Source organism: Perognathus longimembris, chromosome 7, assembly GCF_023159225.1.
Source record: "Perognathus longimembris pacificus isolate PPM17 chromosome 7, ASM2315922v1, whole genome shotgun sequence".
NCBI classification, from domain to species: domain Eukaryota; kingdom Metazoa; phylum Chordata; class Mammalia; order Rodentia; family Heteromyidae; genus Perognathus; species Perognathus longimembris.
The window spans coordinates 46,730,248-46,751,367 of record NC_063167.1 but is presented as its reverse complement, the minus strand read 5'-3'; the positions used below and the strand labels follow the sequence as shown (position 1 = coordinate 46,751,367).

The window sequence follows — 21,120 nt, the reverse complement described above, 5'->3', positions numbered from 1 at the left end:
ATGAAAAAAAGAATATTCTTCCAGCGTTTTCATTTACTGCTGATGATGAGAAAGTTTTCGAAAGTTAAGTCAAAGCATAGTGGCTCACGCCTGCTTATCCCAGCATTCAGAGGACGAGGCAGGAATCCTGAGCAGGGCCAAGTAAGTATTACCAAACTTCTCCAGTTACCAAGCCTCACCATGGCACAGTCAGAGCCACCAGGGGGAGCAAAAGACAAGACTTTCAACCAGAAAATAGATGGTTTCTGAAAACTATTCCTACATGCTGGTAGTTTTTTTTTTCTGTTCACTAGACATTCTCATGGACCATTATCTCGTCCTATTTATACTAGATAAGGGGGTTTAATGTTCTCAGCATCACCAGGCATGGTGGCTCACACTGGCAATCCTAACTATGCAGGAGGCTGAGACGTGAGGATCATGGTTGAAAGCCAGCCTCAGCAGAAAAATTCATGTGACTCTTATCTCTAATGAAGCAGCAAAAAGTCAGAAGTGGAAGTGTGGCTTGAGGGGTAGAGTGTAAGCCTTGAGCAGAAAAAGCCAAGCAAGAGCGAGAGGCCCTGAGTTCAAGCCCCAGCACTGGCACAAAGTATGTGGATATGTATATTGATATGTAAATGTACACATATATATTCTCAGCATCATCCCATGACTGTATTCCCTGAGAGGTACTAATAAAGTAAAACCTTTTAACTCAAAATCTAAGACTCAAGAATTTCATCTGAGTTGCTTTGAAATTTACCGAACCTTCTGTATGTGCAAAAAGAGTCCAGCTAGATCTGTGGCTGGTTATTAATGAAATGATTCAGGCCATGCACTCTCCACAGAATGTGGTGACGCACGCAACTACAAAATTCACATCTGTGGTTTTAGTGAACTTGGTTAAACAAATGAGTTTTCAATTACAAGTTTATTCATAAAAACAGTGATATTTAGAACAGATCATCAAATCAATGTATTTTACCCTTTTGACACTATTTTTCTCTGGGGCTTGAGCTCAGAACCTTGCTTTTTCACTCACTGTTGGTGTTCTACCACTTAAGCCTTACCTCCATCCACACTTTTTATGCTAGTCAATTAGAAATAGAGCCTTGTGATTTTACTGCCCTGGCTGACTTAAAACTGTGATTCTCAGGTCTCAGCTTCCTGACTAGCTAGAAATGCAGGGTGAGCTACCTACACCAGCTTCTTGATACTTTTAAAGTGTATTACTCTACAGTAAAACTAATACTCAAAATGGTAAGGCTTAGCAGTAGAGAGCTTTGAGGTCATGCCAATCATAAAAATATTATGTTTAATGTATGTCTTAGTATTATTTTTTTCAAACACTATTTAGCTGAATGAAAACTGGTTATCCAATAAAGGACTCTTGATTAAACAAAGCCAGAAACTTCCATCCTCAACTATTTAGACTAAGCATTATGCTTGAAAATACAAAAATGATATATTTTTCAAATACAAAATTGGAACTTTTTTCTAATCAGGCTAGTTCAAAATCAAGAATTTTTATTATACTATACTGCATTGTCATGTGATGAGATTTATTCATGCATGTTCTAACCATATTCTTCCTAAGAAACTTAATAATTTACTTTTGGTATTTAAGGATAGTTAGTTTGTCTAGACATTCCCCTTTTCACTTTAAGGCTAAAGTTTATATTAATGACAACTGTCTTGAACTTTGTAGTTTTTATTTTAAAAGAGAGATCTATTAGTTCAAGATCTCCACTTGAAAATTGTCTTACTTCCCTGGATACTTGTTTAAATTCAGCATAGAATATTTAAATTTTATAACCAGCATTACGATACAAATTTCTCTGATAAGAAACTGAAAATTGCTAGATCTCTCTGAGTTGATTTGATTAGTTTAGCAATTTACTGATGAAAAGAGGATTTTCCTCAAGCAACAGCTGTCTAGAAGCATGCGTAGTCATTTTTAAACTAAATTGGTTTGAATATTACACCAACAATCAGATAAACACATGTCAAATGAATCCTTCACAAGTCATCTGTGAACACTGAGAACACTTGTCTTTTACACCATTCACTCATGTGCTACAGAATAATGGAAGTTTGGCTTACGTTCCAAATCTGGCTTGTGGTAGCCCTGTGTCTGATTTCACAGGAAATGTTTTCAATGGCTGTCTCACTACTCCAGTAGATTATGGTCTTGCCCACTGTAGCATTTATAGTCTCAGCTCTGGAAATGATGGATGCAGAAGGTATCACTAGAAAAAAATGATGCAAAAAACATGGCACTTTAGCAACTTGTCTAGAGAGACATTCATATCTTTCCATCAATATATAGACATGTTAAAATTCAATTTTATAGGCCTCCATTCATTTCATGATTGGATTAACAATGAATGAACCTTCCCTAGTTTTCTAATCTATTATGTAGGAGAGAACTGCTACTTTAAAGTCCATTATTAACTGCTATTAGCTGTTATTAAATGCTGTTAATAAGTCTGTTCTTCATTCTTTTAAACTGACGCTAAACTCGTGTCTTTCCCCTCACCTCCCTCAATCTTATAATCCTAATATAATTCCAGAGCTTGGCTTTATTAATGAAAGAATATACAAACAGATAAAGGAGAAATCTCCCCCTTCCCTGTGTCTGCTTAGGGGGAGGTGATACTTTGCTTCTGTTGTGGCTTAAATATTAAATGTGCCCCAAAGACCCACGTGTTAAGGGCTTACTCTTAACCCCCAGCATGGTGCTATTTGCAGGTAGCAGAAATGCTGGTGGAAGTCTTAGAACGTTGAGGTAGTGAGGGCTTAGAAGGGCACATGGGGACCTAGACCCCTCTTTCTTTCTTTTACCTTCTAATCCACTGTGAATGAGATGAGAAGCTTTCATCTTCTATGTGCTCTGCCATGATTTTTCTGCCTCACTACACCCCCAAAGCTGTGGGGACAACCAACCACGGACTGAAATCTGGGACCCAAGATACTTTTCTTCTTACAAATCGATTATCTCAGGTCTCACAGTAAACCAATGTAACATGCACATTTATTTCACAGCTTCTGATTTGATAAGAGGTTCAGGATTTATTCAAATACTTACATTTACATCTACTACTTGTTTTGATCTACATTAAAATAAATGTATCTTTGAAAGTATGATTTTAATCATGGTGGGCCTCAGATCTGAAGAGAGTTAATCATACGCATGATGGGACAGTGCAAACCTCCATCTTTGTTAGATGTGTTATTTAACAAACAAAAAGAAATCTGCATATAGGCTGTAAGAGACTATTGTTACAGTATTGTTACAAATTAATATAGTGTATTGCTGAATTAATATTCTGCTATATCTTTTTGTGTGGTTGTTCCGATAATGGGCTTAAACACAAAGTCTTGCATTCTTGTTTAGCTTTTTCACTCATAGCTGCTACTCTACCACTTGAGGCATGCTGAATTAAAACTCTCTAATGCTCCAAATAAGTTTATTTTAATTTACCATGTGATCATGAAATATCCTTTGGGCAGTAATTGTTTTATTAACAATTATTTAAAACTATATGCATAAATAGGTGATGTATAAAGAAATACAACCATTAAAGATTTGCTTTTCAGTAGCAGTCTGTGTCTTTTGTGTGTGTGGGTGAAGGCTTGAACTGGGGCTTGAACTCAGGGACTGGATATTGTCACTTAGCTTTTCTTTTCTTTCGTTTTCTCTTCTTCTCAAGGCTATTACAGTGCTCTTCCACTTGAGCCACAGCCCCACTTCTGGGTTTTTGTTAGTTTATTGGAAATAAGAGACTCACAGACTTTCCTGCCTGGCTGGCTTCAAACTGAGATCCTTAGATCTCAGCCTCATGTAGCAGTCTTTTAAAAGGACCAAATGTAACCTATAAGTGGGACAAAGTTAGTTTAACTAAAGTGCTAATTAAAATTGCATTCTCAACTTTTATACTTTTTGTGTGGATGTGCCAGTCCTAGAGCTTAAACTCAGGGCCTTTTGTACTCAAGGCTAGTGCTCTACTCCTTGAGCCATAGTTCTACTTGCTACTTTCTGGTGGTTAACTAGAGATTAAGCGTCTCAAGGACTTTACTGCTCAAGCTGAATTTTAACCATGATCATCATATCTCAGCCTCCTGAATAACTAGGATTATAAGGCTTGAGCCACCAACACCCAGCTAAATTCATACATTTGTTAATGAACATACACTGGGTAAGAACATACTTGGCCATGAAGCTTGTTATACCAGACTCAGCTATTCAATTCATGCTTGTGTTTCAAAATTTCTGTCAGATCTCACATTTAAAAAGGCACAACTAACAATCCATTGTAGATATTACATGTTTATATTCCACTTGTGTTGAAATAAATAATCAGATTATGGTTATGTGTTATCTTTCCAAGATGTGTTTCTCCATATTTATGCAATGGGGAGAATTAATGTTCGCAGTGGCTGGCAGAAGGCACTGCTCTTTCTCTACTGAAATTTATTTTCCAGCCATATATTTCAGCATAGCTTCCCTAAGGTAATTAAAGCCCAACCTTGTGGCAATTACATGGAAATTACTCCCAGAAGAGTTTTCTGTTCTCTCAGTTTCAGAAAACAGCTCATTTATCTAACTTGCACTTTCATTCCTGAAATGTCACCAATGGAAACAGTTCTGTTAATGATCTCATAGCTCTGTTACTGGGAGTTTCCCACACAGCGGGTATGTATTTTCAATCAGAGTTTCTCAGTCCATATTTTAATAAAGACTAGGTAAAGATGGAGTAGGGATCAGCACAGGAGGAAGAGAAAGGGACAGGATGGAGGTGAAGGAGAAGAAAAAGGGGAAGAGGGAAGGAGAGAGTGAGGGATAGGAAGAGGGAGGAGATGGAAAAGGGATGGGGAGGAAGAAGAGGAAGAAAAGCAAGTAGGTGGGAGAGTGGGAGGAGGGGAGGAAAGGAAGGGGAAGGGGGAGGGGGAGAGAGAAAGGAAGTGGGGAGAAAGAAGAAGAAGAAACACTTCAGTTTACACACATGAGCAACAAAGCCTTGGAGATGGAGGCTAGCTAGGGTTTTCTCGTTAGGGGTGATGGGAGAGTGGTTAACTAGATAACAACTCAGAAAGTCTGGACTCAATCTGTGTTTCCTAATTTATGAGCTAAGTGATTTGGGGCAAATTGTTTTATCATTTTCCTCAGTTGTAAAGTGTGGACAGTAGTGCCATGTATGTTTGTGTCCAAAATGAAATGTGATGTGTGTTAGCTGAGACACAGTAGATTTCTAATAAATGGATGTGATGACTAAGGTCATATTGAAAACGAATTAGAAGCTAGTTTCTAACAGTGACTCTGCTGCCATGATTCTGGACATGAGAACTTTTACATAGCATTAATCCATTCAAAGGAGTCTGTTTTAAGAAGAGGGTATATTATTGCATTCTACTTTAAAATGAAGATTCATAAAAAAAGAGTGCCAATCATGTCATTAAGAGAACTGTAGTTCTTAGCTATTGTTCATCCCTATAGTCAACAGTGTGCATTTTCAAATATGAATCTAACACTCAGAGCATTGGACATATTTTTCAACCATTTCATTACTTAAGATGGTTATGATTAATAAGAAGTTATTAATTGTGATTATTGTATCTAGTGATCCCCTAAGGGTAAAGGGAAGGTTTCATATACCCTAAATTATTAAACAGCAGGAAAGTTGTCAGACACATAGGTGTGTGTGTGTGTGTGTGTGTGTGTGTGTGTGTGTGTGTGTGTGTACCAGAAATGGGGCTTGAGCTCAAGGCCTGGGCACTGTCTTTGAGTTTTTGTGCTTAAGGCTACTGCTCTACTGCTTGAGCCACTGCTCCACTTCTGGCTTTTTTGCTAGTTAATTGGAGATAAGAGTCTTATGAAAGTTTGCAATATGTAAGTTTGAGTATTTGGAAACTGTTGCTCTGAATCCTTACCTGTCTAGACATTATTCATCATGTTTATCATCAAATACACATTTAATCCTGATTTCACAAAGAAGGAAACATTAACTTTTGGAGCTCAAAATCAAACCTAGCTTGTTGATAGTTGAACATTTGATATTCAATTAAGGAGAGTCAGTGGTCATTGCTACATCATTATCTTTTTATTCTTTCAGTTATATGGTTTAACCAACAACATCTATGTGGAGTAGCTTTATTTCTTCCTCCAATATTCCTCTTTCTACCGAAAAATGAGTTACATTTGCTGCTCTTAAAGGCAAATGAATAGATATTTATTTGTTGTTTTGCATGCATTAATTGTCCACTTCCATACCTGTATAGAAGGTATCCCAGTCAAGCCAACCTATTTGTCATTCTCCCTTACCTAAGATCCTCTTCTGAAAACAATTTCAACTATTTTCATTGCTCTGGTTTTTTTTTTTGTGTGTGTGTGTGTGTTTTTTTTTTTTTGCCAGTCCTGGGCCTTGGACTCGGCCTGAGCACCATCCCTGGCTTCTTCCCGCTCAAGGCTAGCAGCTACTCTGCCACCTGAACCACAGCGCCCCTTCTGGCCATTTTTCATATATGTGGTGCTGGGGAATCAAACCAAGAGCTTCATGTGTAGGAGGCAAGCACTCTTGCCACTAGGCCATATTCCCAGCCCCATTGCTCTGTTTTTTGTTTGTTTTTCTTTTAAGAGTCTGGCTGGCTTCAATAGAGAGATGAATTCAGACATGGCACTCTCTGGCTGAGTCCTGAATTTATGGCTTAGAAATAGTTGTGAAAGGCTCAACAGTAATTACTGTTTTGGAATTTATTAAAATGAAACAATGAGGAACTAAGTGAGAACATGGGGCCAGGGACTCACACCTGTAATCCTAGGTAGTCAGGAGGCTGAGATCTAAGGATCCTGGTTTAAAGCCACCCTGGTAGTAAAGTCTGTGAGACGTTTATCTCCAATTAACTACCAAAAAGCCAGGAGTGGAGCTATGGCTCAAGGGGTAGAATGCTAAGAACAAAAAGCTCAAAAACAGTGCACAGGCCTTGAGTTCAAACTCACTGGCAAAAAGAAACAAAAGAGGAAAAATTAAAAGGACTAGATGCGGTAACAAACAGTACAAGAAATGTATCCAATGCCTAACATATGAAACTGTAACCTCTCTTTACATCACTTTGACAGTAAATAAGAAAAAAAATCATGAAAAAATAAAGGACTAGATGGGGATTTAACTACAGGATTCTTCATGGTCATATAGTTTCTAATGTAATCCCCCAGCATTATAGGGCTAAACTACTAAATACTCAGATAACACAAAAAATAGATTAAGTTATTTGTACATATTGTAAGTTAAAGAGACAGGATCTAAAAAAAATATCTGAAGCAAAAGATGTTAACATTTGCTAATCTGGCTGATGAATGCAGAGATGTCTCTACAATAATTGATGTATTTTGTAAAGTTCATTGAAATGAGAATAAAAACCTCCTACATAATTCCCCAAATAGTATATAGAATATAACTTGGTATTCTGTCCTTACAACATAAGACTTATCGCTCATTATCATAACCTGGGTTTTTGTTTGCATCTTCCTTGTACACAGCACTAGTGTAGGACAAGTTCTCTGTCTGGATTGTTTTCCCTGGCCCTTGGAATATAAGCTCCCAGTAAATATTTATACAAACACATAAAGCCACATGGAAAGAAGACAGGGATGATACACAACACAATGTTACTAGTCTTTATCTCTGAGTTGCCTAGAGTGGGAAAAATTATGAATAATTTTTGTTCTACTCATCATAATCTACAGGAATTTTATGAGAACATTTTTTAGAGACTTGAATAATCTAAGCACAAATTACTTGCTTAAAAGACATCATAGGTATTTTTAATTGCCCTTTTACCTATATCATCCAAGTGGATTTGCAGTTGTTTTGACTCCACTATGCCTAGTGCATTTTCAGCTTGAACCCAAACCAAATACTCTCTGCCATCTTGCAGTGTGTCAGTGGAGATGTTAACGTAGCTTGAGGTGAAATATCGGTGCTCTTCTTTTGTCTCTAAACTTATAAAAAGAGAAAGAGAAAGGACCATAAGTTAGTTTGAATAAATTATTCCAGAAATGCCTTTTAAAGCTTGCTTTCAGAATGCAATCTTGTACTGGGAGAAAAAGAAGAAGAATCAAATCTCACTTTATTTTCTAAATTTTTTTTGGAGGATGAGGGTTGAGAAAGGGTATTGCTATGTATCCCAGGCTGGCCTCAAACTTATGCTCTTCTGGTCTCAGCTCTCCTAGCACTGAGATTACAGGTGTGAGCTGCCATACATGCCTTATTTTCTGATTTTTTAAAGACAAAGTAAAATCCAGCTAGGGCTCATTTAGTGGGTTCTAAAATCATTTGCCTTTGTAGATCCTTTTCTCTATTAAAATGGTATACACACAGACATGCAAAATGCACATATATATAAACACATACATATATGCTCATTGATATATGTTGTTTTACAATTATATTCATATAAAGATTGATGAATTAATATGATTTGTTACAACATTTTCTTTAACCAAGTCATTTCATTTTCTCTTCTGATTTTAAGTCAAATAAAACATTTTCAGAGGCTTCTCAACCATTGTGGGTGCGTGGCACCATGCTTTCTGCGACCATGGGTTAATAAATAATCCACCTCTGGGAACAAGCATTGGGAAGGATCCAGTACAAAGGGCTTGAAGTTCGACATTTCTTCCAAGACATAAGGTAAAGGTAAGGATAGAAGAGGGTCAAGATGGATTAAGAGATGGGGATTGGGTGGAGAAGGATGAACCTATAGGCAGAACAAACCAAAAACCTAGCAAGTTATAACCCAAGCAGATACAATGATATTTGAGAAAGTTCAGGATCAATCCTCTGGAGCATGCAAGTGCAAAGACAACTTGAAGTATAGTAGGCTAAATCACAAAAGACCTTCTATGAGCATCTGATGGATGGGGATTTGTCACTCACGTGATAAGAAATGAGCGTGTATGGGCTGGGAATATGGCCTAGTGGCAAGAGTGTTTGCCTCATATACATGAAGCCCAGAGTTCGGTTCCCCAGCACCATATATACAGAAAATGGCCAGAAGTGGCGCTGTGGCTCAAGTGGCAGGGTGCTAGCCTTGAGCAAAAAGAAGCCAGGGACAGTGCTCAGGCCCTGAGTCCAAGGCCCAGGACTGGCAAAAAAAAAAAAAAAAAAAAAGAAAGAAAGAAACGAGTGTGTAATCAGATGTACTCTATTTGAAGTGTTCTGGACTGTCTGGCATCTTAGAGGGTAGATGAGTGGAAAGTGAGTGTGTTGGAAGGAAAAAGCATTAAAGGCTGTAAGCCGCCATGTTCTGGTGGCTCACACATGTAATCCTAGCTACTCAGTAGGCTGAGATCTGAGGATTAAAATTCAAAGCCTGCCCTGCAGAAAAGTTCACGAGAATCCTATCTCCAATAAACTACTCAGAAAAAGTCAGAAGTGGAGCTGTGGCTCAAGTGGTAGAGTGCTAACCTTGAGCCAAAAGAAGCTAAGGGACAGAGCCCAGGCCCTGAGTTCATCCCCAGGACAGACACAAAAGAAAACAAAAAAGGCTGTGAACTTATCCAGACCTGGATCATGAGTCTGAGGAAAGGGAAGGTCTTTGGAGACAAACATGAAGTGCTTTGAAAGTAGAACTCATTGGACGTGGGAACTGAACACATGAGAGGAAAGGAATCATCTATTACTCAAGCAATGGAAGATATAGAAGAGGAAGGGGAGCTCCAGTGGCGCAATCGGTTAGCGCGGTACTTATAAGATATAGAAGAGGAAGGCCTGTTTAGAATAGAGGAGAGAACTAGTAAATATTTAAAATTATATTTAAGTTGTATTCACTTCAGGGTTTAAAGTTCCAGTGCACTATTTCCTCACACCAACAGTACCGTCACTGGGATACTGTGAGAGGTAAATCAGGCTCCTGGTGGTTACTACATGCACAGGGCTTGGGTGTTAGGGACTGACTTGTGTGCACATCTCAGCTAGGCCCACAGAGACATTGTGAAACTTGGGGGAAGATATACAATCTCCATATCCTTTAAGTTACTCATTTGTGAAACAGAGATGATAAGAATTGTGTTATCATCGCTAAATGAGACAAGAGATAAGATGAGACATGATAAAGATAAAATGAGACATGAGATAAGAAAAAAAGGAACAGATGACTTCTCCCATAATGAAGGACTCATGACACAAACATTATTATGGATTCAAATTTATGACATATTTGCTTTTATGAATACAAATAAAATTTTAAAAAATTGTGTGTATGTACACACACACACACACACACACACACACACAGTCTCTCTACATAGCTCAGAGTTGGCCTAGAACCTCCTATGTATCCAGGCTGGCTTCAAACTCTTGATCCTGCTGTCTCAGTTCCTGTGCACTAACATTACAGGCATGCACTACCATAACCAATTGTTAAAGTTCTTTAAAACTGCTTCTATCTAGAGTTAAGTTATATGCTTAAGCTTAAATGTTTATATACGTGTTGCAGACAGCTGTGCCTTTAAGAGGGGATGGCCCAGTTAGCCCGTCCCCCCACCTTCCGGCTTCAACCGGAAGAGAAGCAAAGCAGCCCCCGCCTCTCGGCTCGGCCATGTGTGTAATGGCAGAGACTCGGTCCTTGGGGGGTTGTGGTCTCCGCCCATAGAGGAAGTTGCGTGACATCACCTGATGGACAGTCCTTTAGCCAATCGTTAAAATCCAGTAGCCCCTCTCCTGCACGCACCTCTGGGGGTATAAACTGTTATCTCCTCCCTTGAATAAACCAGAATGCCCCTGAGGCTTTCTCCGGGACTCCCACGTGCCCGTGTCTTCCTTGGGTATGGGGGTCTCATGACTACGCGCCACCCGAGGCTACCCATGGACTCCGCTCCGGCAGTTATTTCCTTATTGGCCAGGAGGATGTGAGAGGGCGGTAGAGGACCACACACAAACGATACAGAGAAGCCCAAGACCCCCCACGTGGATGGGGGGCAGAGCAAAGCCTGGAAAATGGCGACCCAGATGGATGCCCACGGAAAGCAAGTCTGGAGCTGTCAGGTAGCCCTCGGGAAATGGGAGTGAGTTCTCTGGAGCGCATGTCACCCCACTGGGCAAAAGAGAAGGTGGGGCAGAATCGATCCGTGTTCCAAGAGACTGGATTGGATTTTTGGGACACTTGGGCCAAGGGCCGAGGGATTTCTAAAGCCCACAGGGATGGGCGTGCAGCTTTGTGCATCTCCCAGCGCCGGGCGGCGGAGGTGGCTGTGTGCTTGGGGCCTGGGACGAGTGGCTCAAATTCCACACCTGCCGTGGGAGATCACGGCCCCGGCAATGTTGGGACATGGCGGGTGCAAAGCACAGAGTCTCGCGGGGCACCTGGAGTGGCTTGCCTTCACACCAGCCCCTTTTTTTCTTTCCGCTTCTGGGGCTGCCACAGCCCGGCAGGGGCGGAGGCTCACCGAGCGCCTGGAGCGAGAATTTTTGGGCTGGCGCGCCGGAGCACAGCCCGGTGGCTGTGGGCAACGCTGAGTGCGGCGGCCGGCAGCGGCCCAGGGCACGGAGCTTTGTGTGCGCGGCCTTAGAGCCGGCCTGCGCTCTCTCCACCCCCAAAGCCGGCCCCAAACCTACTGGATTGGACTGTGTGGCTGCTAGAAAAAGAGACTGGATCTTAGATTTTTGTTACCAGTGCTTGGTAAGGCAGGACAGCCCCATCCCGCCCCCACCCTTGCTGTTGGGCACACTAAATTCCTGGAAGCTGGGTGGGGACTCAGACTGGCAGACCTCCGGTGACTTTGCGCAGCTGGGCAGGGCTAGCGCCTGCTGCTGGTCTATGAGATCAACCCCCGTTGTGGCCCTGTGCGGCACCCTGCACGCTTTCTCTCTGTTAAACTTACAGCTGCAGGTGGGGTTAAAACAAGAGAAAGCCCCAGATTTCCAACAAAAAAAACGGAGTAATTGGAGATATTTTAAAAAGGCGAACAAATGGTTCTGATGCAACAATAAGTAATTTGGCTGGATTTCCTATAATTACCAGTTCAAAGATACTAGAAATTAAAAGAGTTTTTCTGGATGGTTAAAAAGTTTGCTTGTCTGATGTGATCTGATCCTGTGATACTCTCGTAATTTGGAGATATTGGAAAAAACAAAATGCTGAGGCCAAAATCCCTTTTGTTTAAATTCTGGTAAACAAGGTTAAAGGTACATTTATCACGATTGTCTTGGATATTAGTCTAATGATTCGGATACGAATTTCTGTGTGAGAATTCTAATTATCTTAAGTTACATATAATCAGGCAAGCATTTAAAGTATGTTTAATTAACTAATGGGGATAAGAGTAAATTCTCGTTTGCCCTATATATATACAAAATATGGCAAAGCAAGCTAATGATTCTCACTAATTTATTAAAACGCTAAATAAATAAGTGTTTCTAAATTTGTAATTGCGATTCCTGTATTAAAAAAATTGTCATTTGAGTTCAAGGTCTTTTGGATACAAAAAAGGCTGAGACAAAGGCCTGGAAGTACATTCCTAAATGGAAATTTAAACAACCAGAGTGCCAACATTTTGCCAGGTCAAAGGCACCATAGCTGTTAAAAGCCACAGAGTTACCTTGGGATTTTGTGACTAGGAAAATTTCTTAAAATCATCACCCTTCTTAAGCCAAAAGGTCATCTGCCTACAAAGGCCAGGAAATACTCAGGAACCAACCAAAATATGCTGGGGGATTTAAATGTCCTTAACCAGTCTACTTTTCTGGCTTATGCCCAGGGTATATTTTATGTCATTCACGCCAACTAGCTCTGAGAACTTGTCATGCTGGATCTTTTCAAAAGTCTCTTTAACAGAGTAACATCCCTCCCTAAAGTCACCACCTGGAAACTTGCGGTTCAAGGCCATTATCTTTTCCATACTGCTGTGCCAAGCTACAGGGTGGCCAGAGGAGACCAGGACACCCATTGGCCCAGATGGCCATTCCATTCTCGTGGTAATGATGGGAACTTTTGCCAGCCACACTGGACGGTGCCAGGCTGACCAGGGGCCCTTGACTACCTCACCCCCTTTCAGCAGGAAGCAGCTCCAGAAGAAAAGACCTTCGCCCATATTCCCAGCCTGGTGCCCACCTATGTCATAAGAAAAAATAATAATAATAAAAAAAGAGAGGGGGGAGAAGCCCCCATGATTAGTAAGGATAGCTATGCTTACATTAAATATCTTAAGAAATATCTTAAGAAATTTTAAATCTTACCAAAACAGTGGGAAAGAGCCTTGTATATGCTTTTCCAGATTGGAAAACTAAACCCACAGCACCCGCTCTGGAAAAATGTCTCTTCTTGCTTTCTCTAGGAAAACAAGGACCATACTGGATTTCTTCTGCTCTTCCAAGAGAATATAGAAAGCCTGCCTGCATACAACAGCGGTAGTGGTAGGAGGCAACCAGCTTCCCTTCCTTGTTTGCTTTCTAAACTCTTCCTTGAGCATTTCTCGTGGTGCAATATTTCGCTGTGGCAATGTCGCTTGCAGTTTTGTACAAAAACTAAAGAAATTTTGCACTGTGTTTCTTCCTTTGCTCTCCCCCTGCTGTTTGGTTTAGGGAGTCCTGTTGGAGGGAAATAGGAGCTGAGGGTTTTGACACTCAACTTCAATGTTTCATGATAAAAATGTTTTAAAAAGTAAGCGCAAAGGTTTAGCACCTTCGCCTCAATGTTTACGAAAAAAAGTATGCTTTACTAACTACATGTGTTAAATTACTAGTGCCTTGGCTGCAGTGGACTACCAGAGTTGCCAGAGCTTAAACCTGCTTCTACCTCACTGCCAAAAGAGGAATGATTCTGCACTTATCCTGAGTGGCACGGAAACAGGCTAAGGACTCCAACTTCTCTGGACTGAGCCAAATGGATGGCCCCTTTACCTACCCCTTCCTTTTGTGGAAGAGGCCATATATATATATATGTCAGCATTTGCCTCATGCCTATATATGCCATATGTTTACAGCATCCCCTGCTAATTAAAAAACAAAACAAAAAAAAAAAAACAAAAAGGGGCAGATGTTGGGGACAGCTGTGCCTTTAAGAGGGGATGGCCCAGTTAGCCCATCCCCCCACCTTCCGGCTTCAACCGGAAGAGAAGCAAAGCAGCCCCCGCCTCTCGGCTCGGCCACGTTTGTAATGGCGGAGACCCGGTCCTTGGGGGGGCTGTGGTCTCTACCCATAGAGGAAGTTGCATGATATCACCTGATGGACAGTCCTTTAGCCAATCATTAAAATCCAGTGGCCCCTCTCCTGTGTGCACCTCTGGGGGTATAAACTGTTATCTCCTCCCTTGAATAAACCAGAATGCCCCTGAGGCTTTCTCCAGGACTCCCACGTGCCCGTGTCTTCCTTGGGTATGGGGGTCTCGCGACTACGCGCCACCCGAGGCTACCCGTGGACTCCGCTTCCGCAGGTATTTCCCTACTAGCCACGGGGATGTGAGAGGGCGGTAGAGGACCACACACGGAAGAGGCAGAGAAGCCCAAGACCCCCCCCACTTGGATGGGGGCAGAGTGAAGCCCGGCATATGAGAACCTTGTGTTTTTTCTGAAATGTGAGGGAACAGAATTTGTTGGAAGATATGCGAACTTTACACTAAGTAGGAATTCAAATATGAAAACAAGAAAACAGCATTATGGGTAAGTGGGGCATCTTTGACTATTTTCCAGTTAGAGAAAACCACACAAACACATTCTCAACTGGTTTGTGGCTAATCCTTTTACCACACATATTGAGATCTCAAGTCAAAATGGAAATGCATTCTTTTTTTTTTTTTTTTACAACAGAACACTTTAAAGTTTATTTAAAATCCCTATAATATATGCATTTGTTAAAGATACAGGTTAAAAATAGCTCATTCAACATTTATGTTTCAACATTTTTAAAGATTAATCAGCTAATTCATGTTTGCACATAGGGCTTAGTGCATGCTAGGTGACTGCTCTGTACAGAGTCACACTTTTAACTTTAAATATGAGGTTTCAATATGCATAAACATTACAAAATTATTACCATGGTTAGCTAACAAATGTATTCATTACATGTGTTTAGTGAAAACATTTAAAATATACTTGCAGAAAATTTATACAATACACTATTATTAACTATTGTCACCATGCTATACCTGATATAGATGTATAGATGATTAAGCATATCCATCCTCTGTCTCAGAAATTTTGCAACTTTGACTAATCTCATCTAATGGAAATGTATTTTTAAAATGACAGTAACCCTAGTCACTAGGTATTTTGTTTCTGCTTTTTAATATCTACGTCATATCAGCATCTAGACCACAGAACTATTTTAGTTGAAAAAGTCAATAATAATGGCTGATTGTATCTTAAAACTATTTTTACATAGACATTGAGGTGACGTGATAAAATAAATACTGTATATATTTAGTTTCTTTGTGGTCCCTGGCTCCCACAACCCTTGAGATCTCCAAGGTGGTAAGGCTCTTTCCAAAGAGATAGCCGATAGGGGTGTTCAGAATGAAGGCTGGTTGCTAGAGGAACCCACCAAGTCCCTCAGGACTGGCTTGGTGACCTGGCTGTCACCCATCCTATTAACTTTTATCTTTCAGGACAGGATGTCTGTAGACTGGAAGTCCCTCTCAGACATACTAGCAAACTTTGGCCAGATCTAAGATGGCTACCAGAGAGACCACTAGACAACCTCTAATTTCATTATAACCCCATCTCCAGGTTACCTGCCACACTCTCCAATGCCAAGAACAATCAGCATGATGATGAATGGAAAGAAGGAAGGAAAAGCAGCAGTGCCTGAGTTCTTGGGAAATCAGAAAACACATGAATCTTTCTCTCCTCTATGAGCTCCACTGCCAGGCTAGATTTACCTCCCCTGGTGCGGGGATGGTAAGCTTACTCCCTTATCTGTGCTCCCCTTTTCACCCTCTCCCCTGGGTGCCTGACCTGTGGGCGGCCAAGGTGGAGTGAAGGGACACGGGTAAACCTCAGGTGCAAATGGCCGAGCGAGACCCTTTCCTCCCTCCTCATACCCTCCAAGGAGGCCAGGCACATACGGATCTCGGAGACGCTTCAGAGAGCAATCTGGCTTAATAAGGGAGGAGCTAACAGTCTTTTACCAGCAGAGACGTGCAAAGGAGAGGAGCTAACTGGGTATTAACGATTGGCTAATGGACTGCGCATCAAGGTGATGTCATGGGACGTCCTCTATGGGCGGAGACCATAGCTCCCCAAGGACCAGGTCTCTGGGGTCGCCGGCCGCCATGGTGGCACACGTGCTCGCTCCCAGGGGTGGGGGCTTCTCTTCCGGTTGAAGCAGGAAGTAGGGGGGGATGGGTTAACTGGGCCGTCCCCTCTTAAAGGCACAGCCATCCCCCACACTCCACCTTCACCCATTTCCTTTACTATGTGTATCTAACCTTCCAAGTATTGAGAAGTTGATTTGTGCGTTTACTTTCCAGTCCTCCTATCTTGTCTAAAAATAAAATCTCGACCATTGGTTCTCCAACTGGCCCCACAATTCCAAGAAGGAAAAAGGACCCAGTTTGGGGGCAACACATTGGTAACAGGAATACCAAGCAATGAGAGGTCTGACATGTTCCACACTGTGTACCCCACACCACTAGGGAACATAAAAGGGATATAGGCTAAGTAAATAACCAATAGTCAATGATGAAAGCACCAAGTGAGTGCACTATCCTTTATAACAAATAAGTAAATGTAAGTAAAGCCTGTCCTGAGTTCTGAGTCAGTCTAGTAAATTAATTGAACCTGGCATCAGGGTTCTCAGAATGCAACTTCTAGCCAGTGGAAAGCATAGGTCAGCCAGGCATCAGTGGTTCATACCTGTAATTCTAGCAACTGAGGAGACTGAGATCTGAGGATCGTGATTCAAAGCCAGCCCAGGTAGGAAAGTCTGTGAGACTCTTATCTCCAATTAACCACTAGAAAACTGGAAGTGGTGCTGTGGCTCAAGTGGTAGAGTACTAGCCTTGAGCTGAAGAGCTTGAGACAGTGCCCAAGCCTGGAGTTCAAGTCCAGGACTGATCAAAAAAACAAAAAAACAAAAAAAACCCCACAAAATTTAGGTTACAATCTTGGGCTTTTGATTGGCATCAGACATCTAAGGGGGCAAGGATATCCATTGTCTTGAGGGACTAAGCTCTTAACCTACAAGATCTAGTGCTGTCCTTGGGAGATAGTGTCAGAATGGAACTGGAGGATGTGTGTGTGTGTGTGTGTGTGTGTGTGTGTGTATGTGTGTGAATTAATACCTAGCAGATTACTCTCATGTGAAGGAGTTGCTTTCTAGATATACACATGCACCTAGCACTGGTTCTAACAAACAGGTTTTCAATAAATGCAGGTGACTAGTGGTGATAATGATGAACAATAGCATGTGGTTATTTAAACACCTAATCTAACAAATACTTACTTAACACCAGCTATGTTCCAGGACTATCTTTAGTTATTGGGGCTGCAGACAAAACAGATGAAGTTGAGCTGTCATGCAGCACATGTACATGCAGATACAAACATGTACATGATGTTTTGTGTGACAAGTGCTCAGAAGAAGAAGCAGAATAAAGAAGTAAGAATGTTCTGGAGTGAGGGAAGGCTTCCTAAGAAGAAGCAAAAAGGAATGGTGCCCTGGAAGACAAAAGGAAGAATTAAAGATCTGTGCTAAGCTAAGAGCTCTTCATGGTAAATGTGCCTGGTATAACAGACAAATGTGAGAGTATACCACTTGGCTTCAACTTCGGGTCTGGATGCTGTCTTTGACTTCTTTGTTGCTCAAGGCTAATGCATTACTTGAGCCATAGCTCCACTTCCAGAGATTAATAGCTTTGATCTCTACTGATTGGTGGACAGCGAAATATAAGAGGAAGAGGGAGGTAGGTGAATAGTCATACAACTCCATCAGATGGGACCATCACAAAGAAGCTAGGGAGGAAGAAAGCTCTAGGAGATATAATTCTTCCATTTAGCAAGTTCAATCCAGCATGAGAGGGCCTCTGATGACCTCAGGGCAGCCAGAGAGGACTTGGTGTCTTTGTGCCAAGCAGTTGGGTTGAGGTGACAAGCTGCTCTGTCTCTGTGAACTTCCCAGAACACAAAACCTTACTGGAACACAGAACCATGTGAGCTGGAAGGGAAACTTGCCAGTGCTGAAATCTCCCTCTCCGCCAGTGGAAATACTCTGATAAGCTAGGATCTAAAGGGCTTGCCACCTGACACTGTACTTTCTATCCAACCACAGCATTCATTATTATTTATTTTTATTTTTATTTTTTTGCCAGTCTTGGGCCTTGGACTCAGGGCCTGAGCACTGTCCCTGGCTTCTTTCTGCTCAAGGCTAGCACTCTGCCACTTGAGCCACATCACCACTTCTGGCCATTTTCTGTATATGTGGTGCTGGGGAATTGAACCCAGGGCTTCATGTGTTCAAGGCAAGCACTCATGCCACTAGGCCATATCCCCAGCCCCTTCATTATAAACATATATATCCACATAAACATATATCCACAGCCTTCATTATAAACCAACTTTTTCCTGGATGGAAAAGACTTATTGGATAGTTTGTTAGAGAAATAACTTTTTGCTCCCTAATATTTTTCAATTCATAAAGTCTCTTTCTTGGGCTGAGAATATGGCCTAGTGGCAAGAGTGCTTGCCTCCTACACATGAAGCTCTCGGTTCGATTCCCCAGCACCACATATATGGAAAACGGCCAGAAGGGGCGCTGTGGCTCAGGTGGCAGAGTGCTAGCCTTGAGCAGGAAGAAGCCAGGGATGGTGCTCAGGCTCTGAGCCCAAGGCCCAGTACTGGCCAAAAATAAATAAATAAATAAATAAATAAATAAATAAATAAATAAATAAATAAATAAATAAATAAATAAAATAAAGTCTCTTTCTTCCTTTTCTTCCTTCCTTCCCTCCTTTCTTCCTCTCTCCCTCCCTCTTTCCCTTCCCCTTCTCTCTCCTTTCCTTTTCCTTTCCTTTCCTTTCCTTCCCTTCCCTTCCCTTCCTTTCCCTTCCCTTCTCTTTCCTTTCCTTTTTCCTTCTTCCTTGTCCTTTCCTGGTGCTGGTACTAGGGCTTGAGCTCAGTGCATCTTAGCTTTGCTACTCAAAGCTAGTGCTCCACCACCTGAACCACAGCTTCATTTCTGTCTTTTTGGATATGGAACCCAAGTCTGAACACCAAATTCATTTATACTTCATAAACACATTTATACTTTATAAAACCTAAAAGTAACTTTATACCACATTTTACTAATGTTGGGCATAATAAAAAGTTTTACATCATTGAATTTTCCACTTGTGCTGTGGTATTAGAACACAAGAAGTTTTGGGTGATTTTTCCTCTCTGTCTCTCTCTCTCTGTCTCTCTCTCTCCCCCCTTCCTTCTTTCTTTTATTCTTTCTTCTTTCATTTCCTGTAGTACTGTGACTTAAACTCAGGGTTTCATGCTTTGTGTTTTCTAGGCAGGAACTCTACTACTTGAGCCATGCCTTAAGTCCTTTTACCTTTAGTTATTTGGGGGATAGTGTCTTTAGTTTTCACCCTGACAGCCTGGGCCATGTTCTTCCTACTCAGAGCTTCCCACATAGCTGGGATGACAGGTGTGCTCCACTATGCCTGGCTCATGTTGCCCTGGCTGGCATCAAATCACAATTGTCCAGATTTCCCTCTGTCAAGTAATAGAGATTACAGACCTGAGCCACCATACCTGGCCCAACTTTTAATTTTGGATTTTTCGCTTAGGGATGTTAACCTCTACCATTAGATTTTAGACAGGACTGCAATAAATATATTTTTCTATATTTTTTCTTCCTCTATAAAAATTTCTATTATTAATTTTTTTTTGCAGTGGTGGAGTTTGGACTCAAGGTCTTAGGCTTCCTGGGAAGATGCTCTTCCACCTGAAACATGTCCCAGGTCCTTTTTGTTTTAGGTTATTCTTCATGTAGGGTCTTGTGTGTTTGCCTAGGGGTGATCTGGGCTTTGGCCTCCAGCATAGCTGGGATGGAATCTCCTTGAATTTCTGCCCCAGATGGCTCTGGATTTGTATCCTCACAATCTCTATCTTCAGAGCAGCTGTGATTACAGACACAAACCATGCTTGTGGCTTGTGTTGTTATGAGTTAAATAGATTATGAAGAAACAAATAACTCTACAAGTATTTATTAGCATTTAGATATTAGGCATCATTTGAACCTCGATGGGTACCACCATGGTCCAAACAGAACAAAGCTGTTACCATTTGAACTTCAATTCTAGCCTGAATGAATGTGTATATTTACTATTGACACATGTCAATAATGAATTAGAATACATGTAGAATCACTTTCTACATACGCCCAAAATGCCTGTAATGTGTGAAAATAACTTAAAGTTCATTATTGCTGATAATATTCTATAGATTCTCATTTCATGACTTTACATTAATCTTGCCTCCCATATCAAATCAGTTTGATGTAAGGAACATTTCTAGGGAGGTAGTTCTGCTGATGGCAGGACCCAGCTGGTCAGGTGGGACTGTGTGTGTGAGGCCACTAGAAGAACACTTACCTCTTCACGTGTACCACATACTTCGTGTCTATGTAGGTAAGTGTCCCAGGGTTCCACGTACAAGTCATGCTGCCTGAGAATTCATGGATGACACAGGTTACCTGGTCAGGAGCATCCGGGGGATCTGCAATAAAATGTATCGCTTAGAAGCTCCCATAAAAAACCACAACGTTCTTCTGGACTCTGGTGGCTCTGACCGATAATACTAGTTACTCATGAGGTGAGATCTGAGGACTGTGATTCAAAGTCAGTCCATGCAGGAAAGTCTATGAGATGCTTATCTCCAATTAACACCAAGGGGAAAAAAAGGCAGAAGTAGAACTGTGATTCAAGTGGTAAAGTGTGGTAGGATACTATGTTTCAGCAAAAAAAATTTAGGGTCAATGCCCATGTCCTGGATTCAAGCTCTGGGACTGGCACAGGAAGAAAGAAAGAAAGAAAGAAAGAAAGAAAGAAAGAAAGAAAGAAAGAAAGAAAGAAAGAAAGAAAGAAAGAAAGAAAGAAAGAAAGAAGAAAGAAAGAAAGAAAGAAAGAAAGAAAGAAAGAAAGAAAGAAGAAAGAAAGAA

General features: G+C 41.2%; 1 protein-coding gene across 1 annotated transcript in view; it reads right to left on the bottom strand.

Moving 5' to 3' along the window:
- Positions 1 to 21,120, bottom strand: part of Il23r (interleukin 23 receptor) — a 57,506-nt gene that overhangs the window by 24,825 nt on the left and 11,561 nt on the right. Inside the window, exons 3-5 of the mRNA XM_048349934.1 lie at positions 20,555 to 20,678; positions 7,818 to 7,978; positions 2,083 to 2,228 (exon numbers count right to left, since the gene is read on the bottom strand). Of these exons, the coding sequence (XP_048205891.1) occupies positions 2,083 to 2,228; positions 7,818 to 7,978; positions 20,555 to 20,678 (431 nt within the window). The remainder of the gene's footprint in view (positions 1 to 2,082; positions 2,229 to 7,817; positions 7,979 to 20,554; positions 20,679 to 21,120) is intronic.